Genomic DNA, 13,959 nt, shown 5'->3' with positions numbered 1-13,959 from the left:
GGCAGAGCTAAGATTAGCACCCATGCTCATCTGTCAGACAATCCAGGACGTGCTCCGGTCCCCTTCACAAGGCATCGTTCATTAGCATCACCTCAAAATAGCCGGTAAAAACTCCCTGTGCGGGGAGCAGCAGCCTCCGGTGCTGGGAGAAGCCACTCCCAGGACCTGCCTCTGCGCCACGGGGAAACTATTTAGGGTGGAGATGTTCGGGGAGGGCTCCCAGACGCTGGAGGTGTCCGGTCTGTTATACTGCAGGTGGGGCCAGCTCCAGTCACATTCTTGGCTTTGTTTTTTCTTTTTTCTGGGAAAAATTTAAATGATCCAGAGATGAACCATACCAGGCCTCGCTATGTCATTGAACGCCCTGCATATTCAGTCAGCCTCTTCGACGAAGAGTTTGAGAAGAAAACCAGAAGTTACCCTGTTGGAGAAAAATTGAAAAACCTTTTCAGGTAACATAGAATGCTATAGCTGGGGCAAATCTAAGTCAGATTTGCTCTGGAATTGGGATATAATTCGGACCTGGGGATATAGCTCCCATTTTTATCCTGGGAAACCTTCTCCATGAACCTCAGGGCTTTGATGGATGAAAGGCACAGGAGAAATGCAAATTGTACTGAAGTAAGTGAAACTCATTGCTCTTTTCACTGCCTCAGCTGTTGCACTGCAAGGCAAATAAGTGGAACATATTGCACTAAGTGCATTTGGGATTTGTTTCCCAAATTTTCTAATAATGAAAAAGGCATAACTGGTGATGTAGGTATGAGTGTGTGGATTATTTCTTTAAGCATTCCAGCTGGGATTTTGTTTTTGTCAGCTTTCTGATTAAAAACAGTACTGGCTTTCCTTAAAGAAAGATGATTAATTCTGATGATTGCTGTCTTAGAAATCTGTTTCCATTCCTTGGAAAAACGAAGGCACTAATACAGGAAAGAGAGAACAAACATGTCAGCAGGCAGAGACGTGAGAAATTGCATGTGCCAACCCAGAAGCAATCTTCATCTTTCAGGCACACTTGGGGTTTTTTGACCAAAGACCCAAAAAAGTTCATCTTTGGCTCTGTGCAACTGCCCCATGAATCTCCGAGCTGTGTTTCCTCTCTACAGCTCACTCACCCCCTCTGTGAAGGGTAGCAAGATACAGGGGAGCTAAATCCTTCACTCTGTTCTCCTTCCAGCTGTGGCGGCATTGGGGACCTCTCACCAAGTCAGGAGTGTCCCCACAATAATCCTCACACACGTCCAGCTAGTTAACTGCAAGAGCCTTGCACTCCCAGGGAAGGGCTGTGCACCAAATATTGGGCTGATGATCTGATGTGGGAGAAAGGTTGAGACATTCATACAAATATCCTTCCTCGCTTGCTCATTCTCAGCTCGCTTGCTTGCTTCCTTCTTTACGTATTTGCATTTTTTTGTCTTCTCTAGATGTTCAGCTTCCAGATTCAAACTCATCCTCTTTAGCCTGTTCCCAATACTCGTGTGGCTTCCCAAGTATAAAATTAAGGACTACATTTTGTCTGATGTTCTCGGTGGGCTCAGTGCGGGGACGATTCAAGTGCCACAAGGTGAGACGCAATGACTTTCTGTGTCACAGAGAGGCGGCAGCACTTTGCCAGTTCATGTAAAGGCCTGCAGATGACAGCCGACGTCCGGTCTCGGGGGGTTAGCTACCCTTACTGCTGACGTGTATAAACCCAAGCTCAACCTCCTACCTGGTCGTCAACTATATTTTTCCACAGAGCCCTTCACTGCTCTTTTTGGCCTCTCCTGCCCAGAAAGCAGCAGTCTGTGCTGGCCACAGCACCTTCTCGGAGCTGACGTGTGAGCAGGGCAGGGGGCTGACGCCAGCTGCACAGATCTGGGAGACCTGCCCATTTCCCTTCTGTTTTCCAGGGATGGCCTTCGCGCTGCTGGCCAACCTGCCTCCCGTCAACGGGCTCTACTCCTCCTTCTTCCCCTTGGTAACATACCTCTTCCTTGGCGGTATCCATCAGATGGTCCCAGGTAAGGGTCTGCAGAGCAACTGTCTGCCCAAGGCAGTTAAACACCGGCTGGGAATACTCGGTGTGTCCCAGAATAGAGTCGTGTGGGCACGTCTGGTGCATCGGGGTTTACGGGATCCCTGATTCTGGCTGCACAGCAGGATCTCACCCCAATGAACTGATGCTGCATCCTGCCTCAGGGCTGACTGCGGCGATGGGCTGGGTGGCTCAGTCTGGACAGCTTAACCTGTCCTGTTGCCTTCCTGCTCTCTAGAGAAAACTACTGACATCACTGTGCTGTGCTGTAGGTACTTTTGCAGTCATCAGCATTATTGTTGGCAACATCTGCAATGAGCTGGCTCCAGAGTCGGACTTCCAGTACTTCAACTATACTACCAATGAGACCAGCGTGAATACCACAGCCCTGGAAGCAGCCAGGCTGGAGATCTCTGCCACGTTAGCCTGCCTGACAGCCATCATACAAGTAAGAACTCACTGCATCACCTCTGCTGTGTCCTCTGGCCAGAGCTGACGCACACAGAGTCAGCCCAGCTCTCTCCCTGGAGCAGAGATGGTAGTAGCAGATGCTAGAAGAGGCCTCCACTTCTAAGTGGATGATGCCTCAGCATAGAGATTTTGGGGTGATCCCACCCCAGCTGCCATTTTGGTGTGAAATTCTCTGAAGGGACTAGCCGAGGGTGAGGCCAGCCCCCGGGGCAGGATCGCAGCCAGCAGTGACACCCCAGCACGCTGCAGCTCTCCTCTCCCCATCCCTGCTCTGGGCCAGTCTGCTCAGCCCAGCCCATGCCAAGGGATGTGCCCTCTCTCCCGGCAGAGCAGCCTGTCCGGCACGGGCACGCTCAGGCTGTGCACCTCGCCCTCTCTGGCTGCCATGCTTCTAATAACGCCTTGTCTGTCCTACCCTAGCTGTGCCTGGGATTCGTGCAGTTTGGCTTTGTTGCTATCTACCTCTCAGAGTCTTTCATCAGGGGCTTCATGACAGCAGCAGGGCTGCAGATCCTCATCTCCGTGCTCAAGTACGTCTTCGGCTTGACAGTCCCATCTTACACCGGGCCCTTAGCTATCGTCTATGTAAGTGGGTGCTCCGGACAGGGTCTTTCCCTGCACCTCCTCCCCTAGTGACCACCACACCACAGGCATTACTGCCACCCATGCAAGGGAAAGGGGGGCTCAGAATGGAGGAAAGGCTGGAGGGAGGGGGAATAAGGCTGCCTGCACCACTCCCAGCCCAGCACACCTACACTGCTGCTGTTGTATTTCCCATACAGTATTATCTGAGCCCCTGTCTGCTAGCTTCTAATTAGAAATGATGAAACGGGTCTGGGATTTGGGGACAATATCTACTGTGTTGCTTTACAGCAGGAGTCTTGCACAATTGTTAGCAACAGAAACTTTTCTTACGAGTAGGTTTACCCATTCCTGAACTTTCGTGCATTTTCCATGGATGCATCCTCCACTGATGCAGTTAGAACTGCATCTAACCAAGCAATACAGACCCAGGGCTGGTTGCTGACCTCTCAGCAGCAGGGTTTCTAGCACATCACTCACCCTACAGAGCCCGCATCACACCTCAGGGTGTTTGCAGTTGATCATGGTAACAAGTGCTCTGCATTGCGCTGTCCGTGTTGTCCAGAGCCTCTGGTTCCCCATGACACCTTCTCCTCTTCTCTCCCCTTTAGACATTCATTGATATTTGTAAAGGTCTGCCCAAGACCAATGTGGCCTCCCTGGTCTATGCCTTGGTCAGTGCTGTGCTCCTGTTCATTGTCAAGGAGCTCAACCTAAAGTACATGAAAAAGATCCGGATGCCCATCCCCATGGAGATCATCATTGTAAGTGACGCATGAGCTGTCCCTCGGACCCTCCAGGAGACAGTCCATTCCCTCACCTTACAGTCCTGGGACACCCACTTCTGCTCACAGCGGGCCCATCATGTAGAGCACCTACACAGTGAATATGCTGTGACCCCACACGGGCTGGGGTCAGAAATTGGGCCATCCTCATGCAGGATACTTCTGAGGCCCAGCTCATCCCTGTTAGACTGTACCTGCAGCCTGGTGATGCTGACAATGAGGAATATGGCACATTCTGGGGAGCTTCTCCCCTTCTCTAGCCTGAAATTGGTACTAGTTTTCTACTGTCAGCCCCAGGATCTCAGCAAGCTTAGTGCTTCTGAGCAAGCTCATGCCCTTTCTGCTTACTGCTCTTTTATTCTCTGTACTTTCAGGTAATAGTTGCAACAGCAGTCTCTGGCAGCTTTAACATGCCCGAGAAGTACGGCATGCCAGTAGTTGGGAAGATCAGCATGGGGTAAGCGCATGTGCAGGTCTGACTCAACTTCCAGATAATTTTCCTTCCTCCTCCTCCTCCTCCTCCAGCCTGGAAAACACCTCACTCTTCCCTGCTGTACGACAGTCCCTTTCCAGGACTGTCAGGCAGCACTGCTGCGCTCTGTTACACAGCTGCCACCATCCACTCACGCTCTCCACAGTGCAGACACAGACTATGCCATTCCTCAACACACAAGCTCCTCACCCACTTCACCAGCCTCTGGACACTAGTGTCACAACCGCTTCTCGCCTCCGCTCTGAGTGCAGGTTCCCTGTGCCAACCCTGCCCCTGGTGAACAAGTGGAAAGACATGATCGGCACAGCTTTCTCACTCGCCATCGTGAGCTACGTGATCAACTTAGCCATGGGGAGAACGCTGGCAGCCAAGCATGGCTACGATGTGGACCCCAACCAGGTAACGCTTGATCTGGAAGGATGCAGTCAAGGACTGTTCCCTGTGCTCTCAGGCGTGAAAGGAAAGCCTCGCTGCATGAATGGGAAGCTTTCAGACATGCTCTGCTTAAATGAGACGTGCTGCTCCCATGCATGCAGGCTCACGTGGCAGCTTGCCATGTTGGGGTTGAAAGGGCATGGCAGATCCATCTCCCATGGACTGGAGAAAGCCTGCAAAAGGGAAGAAAGCCTGAGGTTGAGCTCTCTGCTTTGCTCTCCATCCAGACCTGAAGCTTCAGCCCTGAGTGCTAGCATAGACGGCATTTTTGCAGGTTGCTGGAGCACGATGAGGCACACTTATTTCTCACTGAGCAGAGAAAGACCTGGATTCCTGGTGTGTCACCTAGCTACTGTGAGAGGCAGGACATTAAATAATCCTCTTTTGTCATCACTGGCACAGTGGCAGCTTTCAATAACAGCCACGCATACCACTTGAAGCCCTGCCCTTAGTGTGTCAACAGATGACAACATGTTTATGTGGAATTGTGCTTCCAGGTTTCCCTGCTATACCCAAGCCTGTCCCAGCTCTTACTGGAAGGAAAGAGTCTGGGACACACTGCAGAGAACCCAGGTCCCTTCCCTGGCCACACGAACCCCAGACTCGGGCACCTGCTCACCTGCCTGGCAGCTCGCACCCATTGGCAAGGCAGGTCGGACAGCTGTCCTTTCTGATGACCATGTTCCCTCATCTCCACAGGAAATGTTGGCCCTGGGCTGCAGCAACTTCTTTGGATCCTTCTTCAAAATCCACGTGATCTGCTGTGCTCTCTCCGTCACTCTCGCTGTGGATGGGGCAGGAGGGAAATCACAAGTTAGTATCTCCTCCTCCTCCTCTCTTCCTTACGCGACCCTGCTTGACCACAAACCCCTGCAGCTGCTGCTTGCTGGCAGCCTGACATCACTGCTGCAGGTCTGGAGAAGCTCCATATATGAGTGATCCACACTGCTGTTGTTAAAGCAGAATTTCCTCCCTCCCCAACCCCATTTTCTTCCCTGGATTTTTCTTTGGATTGGTCACAGATGTCAGGCTGTAAATCTGCACTCCCAGTCTGGCTCCTCCAATTGAGCAGAGCTACCATGTGAGGGAATTTTGGGGTTATCTGTGTGATCTGCAAAATCCTAGCCTGTTTCTCAGAGGCAATCATCTGCTCACATAAAATACCACAGTGACAAGTTGGCTGAAGCAGCAGGAGACCCAGAGGGGGTTTAGGAAAACCCTGACGTCTGCTGAAGTGATTTCTTTCTTTTTTGCAGGTGGCAAGTCTCTTTGTGGCCTTGGTGGTTATGGTGACCATGCTGGCTCTGGGGATCTACCTCGAACCTCTTCCAAAGGTAACACAAACATCTATGCAAACAGCACAGCCATTGCGTCACATACTCTACACACCCAAGCGAAGGCACAACTTTGCTGCAAAAACCCCTGATGCAAACCGTTGCACAGCATGCTTTGTTCCTGGGCTGGGGTCCTGTCTGCGCTGAGTCTCTGGAGGCAAGAAGAGCCTAAACTACCATGCTCAGATCCAAGTGAGATCTCTGTGAACATCACTTTTTCCCATTCCCTTGTGTAACTGGACCAAGGAACGGAAACACCGCAGAAAGCATCTGCTGCATAATGTGGCACATCCACACTGCCGGACATCCTAGCTGACACAATCCTCTCTCCTCCGCAGTCTGTCCTGGGAGCCCTCATCGCAGTGAACCTGAAAAACTCCCTCAAGCAGCTGGCTGACCCCTTCTACCTGTGGAAGAAGAGCAAGCTGGACTGCGTGAGTGCCTGGGGATGGGTGGGAGGCACCCACCTGCCTCATGCTGCCAGCTCAGCCCATGGCTGCGAGCAGGAGGCTGGGTGAGCAGGCTGGCCCCTGACAGGCTTTCGGGGACAGGAGGACAATATGAGTCCCCTGCAGAAGGTGGGTTTCACTCTCTCGGTGCAGTTGTGCTTCCAACCCCTCACCAGCGAGGTCCCCAGCAGCAGCGGAGCCGTCCTGCCCAGCTGAGCACTCTCATGCTTAGTGCACGTATCAGAGAGGCCTGAACTATTACCTGCTCTGTTTAAATGCCAATCAACTGCGGGAGCCTGTTTGCCCAGAACTAGCCAAACCGGCCCTGCTCAATATCTAGGAGTCATGACTTAAAAACTCACACAATAGCCCTCCAGGGTGAGGAGAGCCCTTCACAGTGATAAGGACTCCAGGCACTGGTTGATGTATAAACCCAGGCAGGGGGTGCGGGGGAGTGAGAACGGAATTTGGAAATGTCTGACATAAAAAGACAGTGTTTGAACAGGACTCCCACGGCTGAGTGGTGTGTGTGGACACTGAGCCAATATCCTGTCAGGTCCCGACAAACCACCTTATCGGAGAAATCAGGAGTCCAAAGGGGCTGACCTGAGCCATCAAGAGCTTTCCCAAAATACTGTTCAAACAGGTGCTGGAGAAGAGATGGGTTAGCAGTGCAGGCAGAGATTTCACAAGGGTGTGACCATGATGTGAAGGCGTCCTCCAGCACAGGGCACGAGTTACAGAAAAATGGTCCATGCTTAGGAGAGAGCCTGGCAGACTGACTGGACCAGGCACGCACGAGGTCTGAGCTGACAAAGTTATGCAGGCAAGAACTGGCAGAGAGGGAACGTCACTGATGGGAAGATGCAGTTCTCTGCCAGGAATCGTTTATGGCAATTTAAAGACATCTCTGAACGGGTTCTGCTGGTGCCTGGTGGATAGAATGGAAGGTCTCGGTCGGCTCCGGCAGTTCATGCGAGAGCAAGTGAAGTTACTGCCCGTTATCCGAGCTCGCAGAAGGGAGCCCAGGACAGCCTATGGTTACAGGGAGCGTGGGGACCAGGCAGATGCCAATGGAGTGAACTACGTTCCCCTGACCTTAATCTCCCTGGAATTTGAACTAGATTCAGTGTCCTGTCCCAAAACGGGGAGCACCGCTTCTGGGTGATGTCAGACCATCAGTGTTCATTACCTGAAGTCTGGTTGTGTTGAAACTAACTGCAGGGATCACTCCACGGATACAGCCCAGTGTGAAGTCCAGACGGAGGGAAGCCCTTACCTCCTTACTTCCCATTTTTATGCACCATGCATATAAGTTAAGATGCTAAAGTCATCAAAGTTACCCTGATTTCCAAGGTCAAAGTTAGGCTTTATCAGTCTTGAGGATGGGATTACAATAACGCGATATTGATTCTCAGAGGGCATGTTTATATGAGTAGGCAGGACTAATTTCATATGAAGTGAGATGCTCGAGTGCTAATATATAAAACTGACAAATGATAGAGCTCTGAGCTGAGAGGTGGAGCAGGTTTTGTTATGCTCTGTCACACTTTGTCATCATATCTGCTCTGTGTTCAGGTCATTTATAGTAGGTGCTCAGACAGTTTTCTGAGAGATGCTCATTCCTTCTGAAACACTCTGACTGACAGCAGGAGCTTTCTTGGGGCTGGGAGCAGTTGCTGAGCAGCAGATGGTCTGATCTGCAGGAGCCTTTTCTGGACTAGATAGGCTGATACTTTTTGAACTGAATGAGTGGTGCGGGTGCTCACACAGCTGTGAAGAAACGCACTGGCTGCTTTTATGGCTGAAAAACTGGGGCTTCTGGCAAGCTTCCCAGCAATGATGTTTCACATGAAAGCACGCAATAAACTGTATAATTAGAATAGTTGCAGAAATCAGGTCTTGGTCTTTTGATCCTGAGCTGTGTAGTTCTTTGGGTCCAGAACATCAGCACAGAGCCATTTTCCATCCATCACCGTGCTCCTGTCCGTGACAGAGTAAAATGACCTGCCATGCTCTTCTCTTTCTGCAGTTGGTCTGGCTGGTGAGCTTCCTGTCCGCTTTCTTCCTCAGCCTTCCCTACGGAGTCGCTGTGGGCGTGGGATTTTCCGTGCTGGTCGTGGTTTTCCATACCCAGTTGTAAGTACAGGTGTAGCTACAAGAACTGAAAGAGAAGGAAAACCTCCTGGTTGCAGAATAAATGACAGATTATTTTTATAACTGACCTCTGGCCCATGTTTCGAAGGAACGTGCGGCAGGAGCCCGGGGGAGTGCAGGTGTCCTCCCCGGCCCCTGGAATGTGCAAACAGGAATGGCAGGCGCTAATTTACTGCCTGCATTCTCGCTCCCGCACACGGCTCGAGATGTGCACATCCCAAGGCAGAGGGAAGTCTGCAGGTATTCACTGCAGCACAAAAAGCTGCCTGCGTAGTTCCCAGCAGAAAACCCTGCTCATGAAAAGAAAGAGCCCCGTATACACGCAGAGACTGGTGTGAAGTTTACACACCATTTTTAACCCATCAAAGCCCTTTATTAATATTTCCCAGTCTGGGATGTCAAACTGCTGACTCTTTTTTGCCCTGTAGCCTCTGAAGGGATGAAATCTAAGTATTTTCATAAAGCAAATTTTCAAATCTTGGAATGTGAAGCGAAGCAGTTTTCTTCCCCTGCAACATTTACTCTAATTCTGATTGCCTCTTTTCTCCTAGCCGTAACGGCTCTGCCCTGGGCCAGGTAACTTCCACTGACATATACAAGAACCCTAAAGCCTACAACAAGGTAAGCAGAAGCTAAAGCATCCTCAGAGAAAATGCTGTTCTTTGCCACTGATACCCAGCGTGATCTGGATGTTGGTGCTGTTGTTTGCTGCTGGTCTCAGGGGTAGCAGCAGAGCTGCTTGTCAGCCTGACCTTCCCAGTTATCTGCTGCCCAAACTCCCAGCCACCCTGCACCCCATGCACAACCTGCCAGGCCTGGCTTGAGCTCTTGTCTCTGTTGCAGATACATGAACTTAATGGGATTAAAATTGTGACCTACTGCTCACCGCTGTATTTTGCCAACTCAGAGATATTCCGCGAGAAGATCATAGCCAAGGTGAGCAATGGCCTAAGAAATTTCCGCTTGCAGCCAATTCCAAATGGCCCTTGCTTTCTCCTCTGTTGCTACATGGAGATAATTAAGCCTGGGACAATCATGGAAGATGGTCACATCCATCCTCTGCTCTTCCATCCTTTTCCCCTTGACCTTCATGATTGTTTGTAGACCTCATTTTAGAGGTTATGCCTGAATCCTGGCGGGTATGCTCCTCCAAGCTCTGCCAAAGCAAAGTCATCCTGCTACTGTCTCTCCTCCCTGCATGTGCAGGTACCCCATGTTACTGAAGATGCTGCTGTTTGGTTGCCACCAGCACCACCTCACTCTGACGCACAGCTGTCGCCATCCTCCTGTGCCAGATGCCACAGGCTGGGACACAGCAGGAGAGGAACAGCAGCCCCTGACTATGGGGCTGAACAGACTTGTTCAAAGAAAACTCTCTCTTTCCTGCAGACCGGAGTGGATCCTGGTAAAGTGTACTTAGCCAGGAAGAAATATGTGAAACAGCAGGAGAAGGGGACAGCACAACAGCCAACAAAGCTACCGAAATTCTTACTGAGGCAGAACAAGGTAAGTCAGTTTGGGGTCCTGTGTTGCGGAATAAGATCCCAAGTCAAACAGCTCCTCTTGACAGGGGATCTTCTGCACTGTCTTCCTATCACATTTACCACCTCCTGCCTCCTTTCCTTCCAACCTGCACTTCCATTCCTCCCAACAGCCAAAACCTTAAGATGCAGGAAAACTGGAAATGGCTGGGAGCAAGAAAGCCATAGAGATGGCTAGAGTGGAAACATGGTAAATAATTTGCTAGAAACCGAGCTTGCTCTGTTTCTCTAAGGACGCATCTAGGTCAGCATTTCAGTTCAAAAATCCTTTTTAAGCACATTTCCCAGTCATCCCAGCTTCATTTGGTTTGCATTGCTGAGCAGTCTTGAAGCACATGAACGGGAATAACTTAAAATTAACCCAACGTACTCCACCCCCAAGGGACACTCAATCTAGCACCAGGCTGGAATTAGTCCAGATTAAAACACTTCATGGCACTGACTGCTTCAGGTGCATTCACAAGCCAGGGTCTCATCTGGTGCTGATAGTTGCGCCCTGCCCTGACTGTGTGCTTCTGCTTTGCTGTAGACCTTGTCTTTGCAAGAGCTCCAGAAAGACTTTGAAAGCACCTCTCCAACAGACACCAATAACAACCAGACAACTGCTAATGGTGCCAGCATCTCCTACATTACATTCCATCCACCCGCCAACGGTGCTGGGCAGATGCACACCTCCAGTCAGCTGGGCAGCACCACTACTCTGCAAGGCAGCACCTTCAGTGTCATGCCTACAGCAGATGTTGACCCTATGATGACAGCACCACCTTACATCAGCTTTCACACCATCATCCTGGACATGAGTGGAGTGTGTTTTGTCGACCTCATGGGCACAAAAGCACTGGGCAAGGTGAGTCCTCTACCATCAACATAGCCAATTAACATACCACCCAGGTACCTTCTACTCTCTCGTGCAGCTCAGAGAAAGATGTTTACCCTCCTCAACAGAAGGTTTGTGTGGCTTTCACCTTCAGCATCCCCAGGACACACATAAAGCCCTGAATAAAGACTGAATGTATAAACATGGTACTATTAATCCTCTCTCTCCCCTGTCTTCCCCTCTAGTTGTGTTCGAGTTACCAGAAGATTGGGATTAAAGTATTCTTGGCAAACGTGCATGGTAAGAATCCATGAAGAACACATTTCCATGTGATCTTCACCCATTTATATGCTCCTGACAGACAGGAGTTCTTTTTGTATTCTTTATGCAAACTGTGCAACCAAACCAGAAAAGATGAAAGAACACAACAGAAGAAAGAAAGGAGAAACACTGCTCTCTGTGTGTGAAATAGATCCTTTCATTCGGGATGTGATATGACTGCAACAGCTCCACATTTAGCATGTAGAAAAATCGATCCCTGCACTCCTTTCTGCAGCAAACCTGCTTCTTGCCTATGCACCCCAGCCTTGCTTCAGCTCAGAGGACCACCGTCAGTGACACGCACTTTCAAAGGCTTCCTTCTTTGTTTTCTGCCTTGTTCATGTGCTTTTCCTTTCTTCAGCCCAGGTGTATAATGACATTAGCACAGGTGGAGTCTTTGAGGAAGGAGGCCTGGACCAAAGTCACATCTTCCTGACAATCCACGATGCTGTTTTGTTTGCACTAGCAAACAGCAAAGAAGTTGTCCACCCACCCATCTTAGAAGAGGTAAATTTGCTCCCCAGTCTTTCTCCAGCTCACAATACTGTACTATTAAGTTTACGTGCTACATCAGCGCAAAGGAAGAATAACAACTCAGTGCTGCACCTAATAAAAATTCTTATTTATCTCAAGTGGTAAAGGTCTAAACGCAACAAAATATTTCAGCTCCTAATTCTCATGTGCGGACCAAGTGCCTACTGGTTGAATTTATTTCAACTGGAATTCAGAAGTGTAAATGTCTTCTGCAAACCCCTAGCTGGGAGGTGAATGTTGTCCCAGCCTGGAGAAGCCAAAAGAGCTGTTCCAGCACTATGCCCCCAGTTTGATGTTGGCTGCAACATGCAGCTGCACACAAAGGCAGAATCTGGCCCTTGGAAATTAAGGCAAAGGACACGCCCCGTCCTTGACTAGCTCCACAACCCACGAATGCTTCCCTTGGTGGGAAGAGAAAAGGCTGAGGCAGGAACGTGGCACATGCTGACAACACAGGGTGAGAGAGGCTGTTTCCCCAAACATGGGTTGGTTTATTGCATGATAACCGGAGTTGGAACCAGGGCAGTGTTAGCCAGTTATCTCAGAAGAATAAGTTAAGGTATCTCACAGCTCAGCAGAGAGATGTAAACGCCAGCTAAGTCAGAGGACATAAACAATCAAAACAGGATTCTTCCTGCACCCCTTCTTCCTGGGCGTTCCCCTTTGAGCACATGTGATGTTTTAAGCCTGGGCTAGTCATGTTTTTCACTCCTTTCAACCCTGCACTCTGCTGATTTGTGGATTTGATTCTTTCCTGCACAGACGCCAAATCAGACGGAGCTCTCCATCTCTGACGAGTCTGTGGACGCAAGCAGTGCAGAGTTCAAGAACTTGGAGGAGGTTAGTTCTAGTGCCAGGGGTCACTTCTTCAGCTGTGGACATACGGGGAAATCAGAAGTCGTGGTTGGGATTGATTAGATGGGAAGTCCCCTGTGCCACTGCCAGGCAAACTGCTAGCAACAGTAATGCTTTGAAAAGTTAGTTGCAAAAATAATTTAAAATCCCTGCCATGAGGAGCTCTGGCAGTCACCTGGATGAAGGAGCAGCTAGGTTTACCCCACAGCAGAATCCTTTAATCCATTCTGGGCCACGGAGCTCAGGTTCACACTCAGACCTGTGGTCTCCACGCATTGGGGTGAACTTGGAGAACTGGGTTTAGCTCAAGCCCAAAAGACAGGGCACTGGTCAAGTTTTTCAGCGCAGTCTTTGTTAATGCTGAAGTGATCTGTACCCACTGAACCCAGGCCCCTGGGAGGAGATGGGTTCCAGCGCTGACTTTCCCCACGCTGTCCATGCACAGCTGGAAGCAGAGCAGCCTCCCCACCGCCAGCTTTTCTTTGCAGAAGAGGTGTGGGAAGGGTCGGAGTTTCTGGTGGCGTTTCTCTGTGTGACCAAATGGCTGCTGAGCTGCATTGCTGGGTTTGTGCCACGGCATCAGCCCTAACCCAGCCTGCCTTCTGTGCCCTTCAGGAGATGTTTGGAAGCATGTTCCACTCAGAGACCCAGACAGCTCTGTGAGCGCACAGGGAGCGTCAGCGTGCGGGCAAACCCTCCCAAACAGACAACTCTCTCCCATCCCTTCGTGAAGAGCTGCACTTCTACCTGGGGATACAATAAGTTGGCAAAGCAAGAGGCCATCACACCTCTTGAACTGATAAATTCCTCCCTCCTTCCTGGTCTGCTCCTGGTGTTCAGAGCGACGGACTCTGGAGCAGGCAACAGAAAACTACAGAAGGAGGAACTCGGGAAATGCCACCTCATTAATTATAGAAGAGAAGCGAGTCCATTTGAAGGCAGGTGCCTTACCATATGGGACTATTAGTCATCATTGCCAAGTGCCCTCCTTTGTCTCACACAATCGCACTCTTCTGCCCACATAGGCATTATGCAATCTGGGCATCTCCCTTCTCTCTTCTCCCCCTCCCTCTTTTCCCGATGAAGTGAAATAATACAAGCAAATATTAAAAGCCTTCCATGGCTTTGATTCATAAGCAAAAGCAACTCATGCAAGGTGCGGCGACGC

The 13,959-nt window shown here is 50.2% G+C and overlaps 1 protein-coding gene across 1 annotated transcript; it reads left to right on the top strand.

Annotated features, from left to right (window-relative positions):
* Window positions 1–327: 327 nt before the first annotated feature.
* SLC26A9 (solute carrier family 26 member 9) lies at window positions 328–13,454 on the top strand. Its single transcript, XM_009944996.2, has 20 exons — window positions 328–452; window positions 1,425–1,564; window positions 1,893–2,003; window positions 2,290–2,465; window positions 2,909–3,073; window positions 3,682–3,834; window positions 4,230–4,312; window positions 4,600–4,747; window positions 5,483–5,596; window positions 6,040–6,117; window positions 6,456–6,551; window positions 8,599–8,705; window positions 9,275–9,344; window positions 9,567–9,659; window positions 10,113–10,229; window positions 10,794–11,111; window positions 11,327–11,381; window positions 11,764–11,909; window positions 12,699–12,776; window positions 13,407–13,454. The coding sequence occupies exons 1-20, from the start codon at window positions 328–330 to the stop codon at window positions 13,452–13,454; spliced, it is 2,421 nt and encodes an 806-aa protein (XP_009943298.2).
* The last annotated feature ends 505 nt before the right edge of the window (window positions 13,455–13,959 follow it).

Source organism: Opisthocomus hoazin, chromosome 25, assembly GCF_030867145.1.
Source record: "Opisthocomus hoazin isolate bOpiHoa1 chromosome 25, bOpiHoa1.hap1, whole genome shotgun sequence".
NCBI lineage: Eukaryota > Metazoa > Chordata > Aves > Opisthocomiformes > Opisthocomidae > Opisthocomus > Opisthocomus hoazin.
This window is presented reverse-complemented; position numbering and strand designations above follow the sequence as displayed.

Excerpts from the sequence above, each read along its gene's own strand:
- SLC26A9 (XM_009944996.2), top strand. The coding sequence starts at position 328 with ATGAACCATACCAGGCCTCGCTATGTCATTGAACGCCCTGCATATTCA. Across the intron at positions 2,004-2,289 it reads TATCCATCAGATGGTCCCAG|GTACTTTTGCAGTCATCAGC; the intron begins GTAAGGGTCTGC and ends GCTGTGCTGTAG. Across the intron at positions 6,118-6,455 it reads ACCTCGAACCTCTTCCAAAG|TCTGTCCTGGGAGCCCTCAT; the intron begins GTAACACAAACA and ends TCTCCTCCGCAG.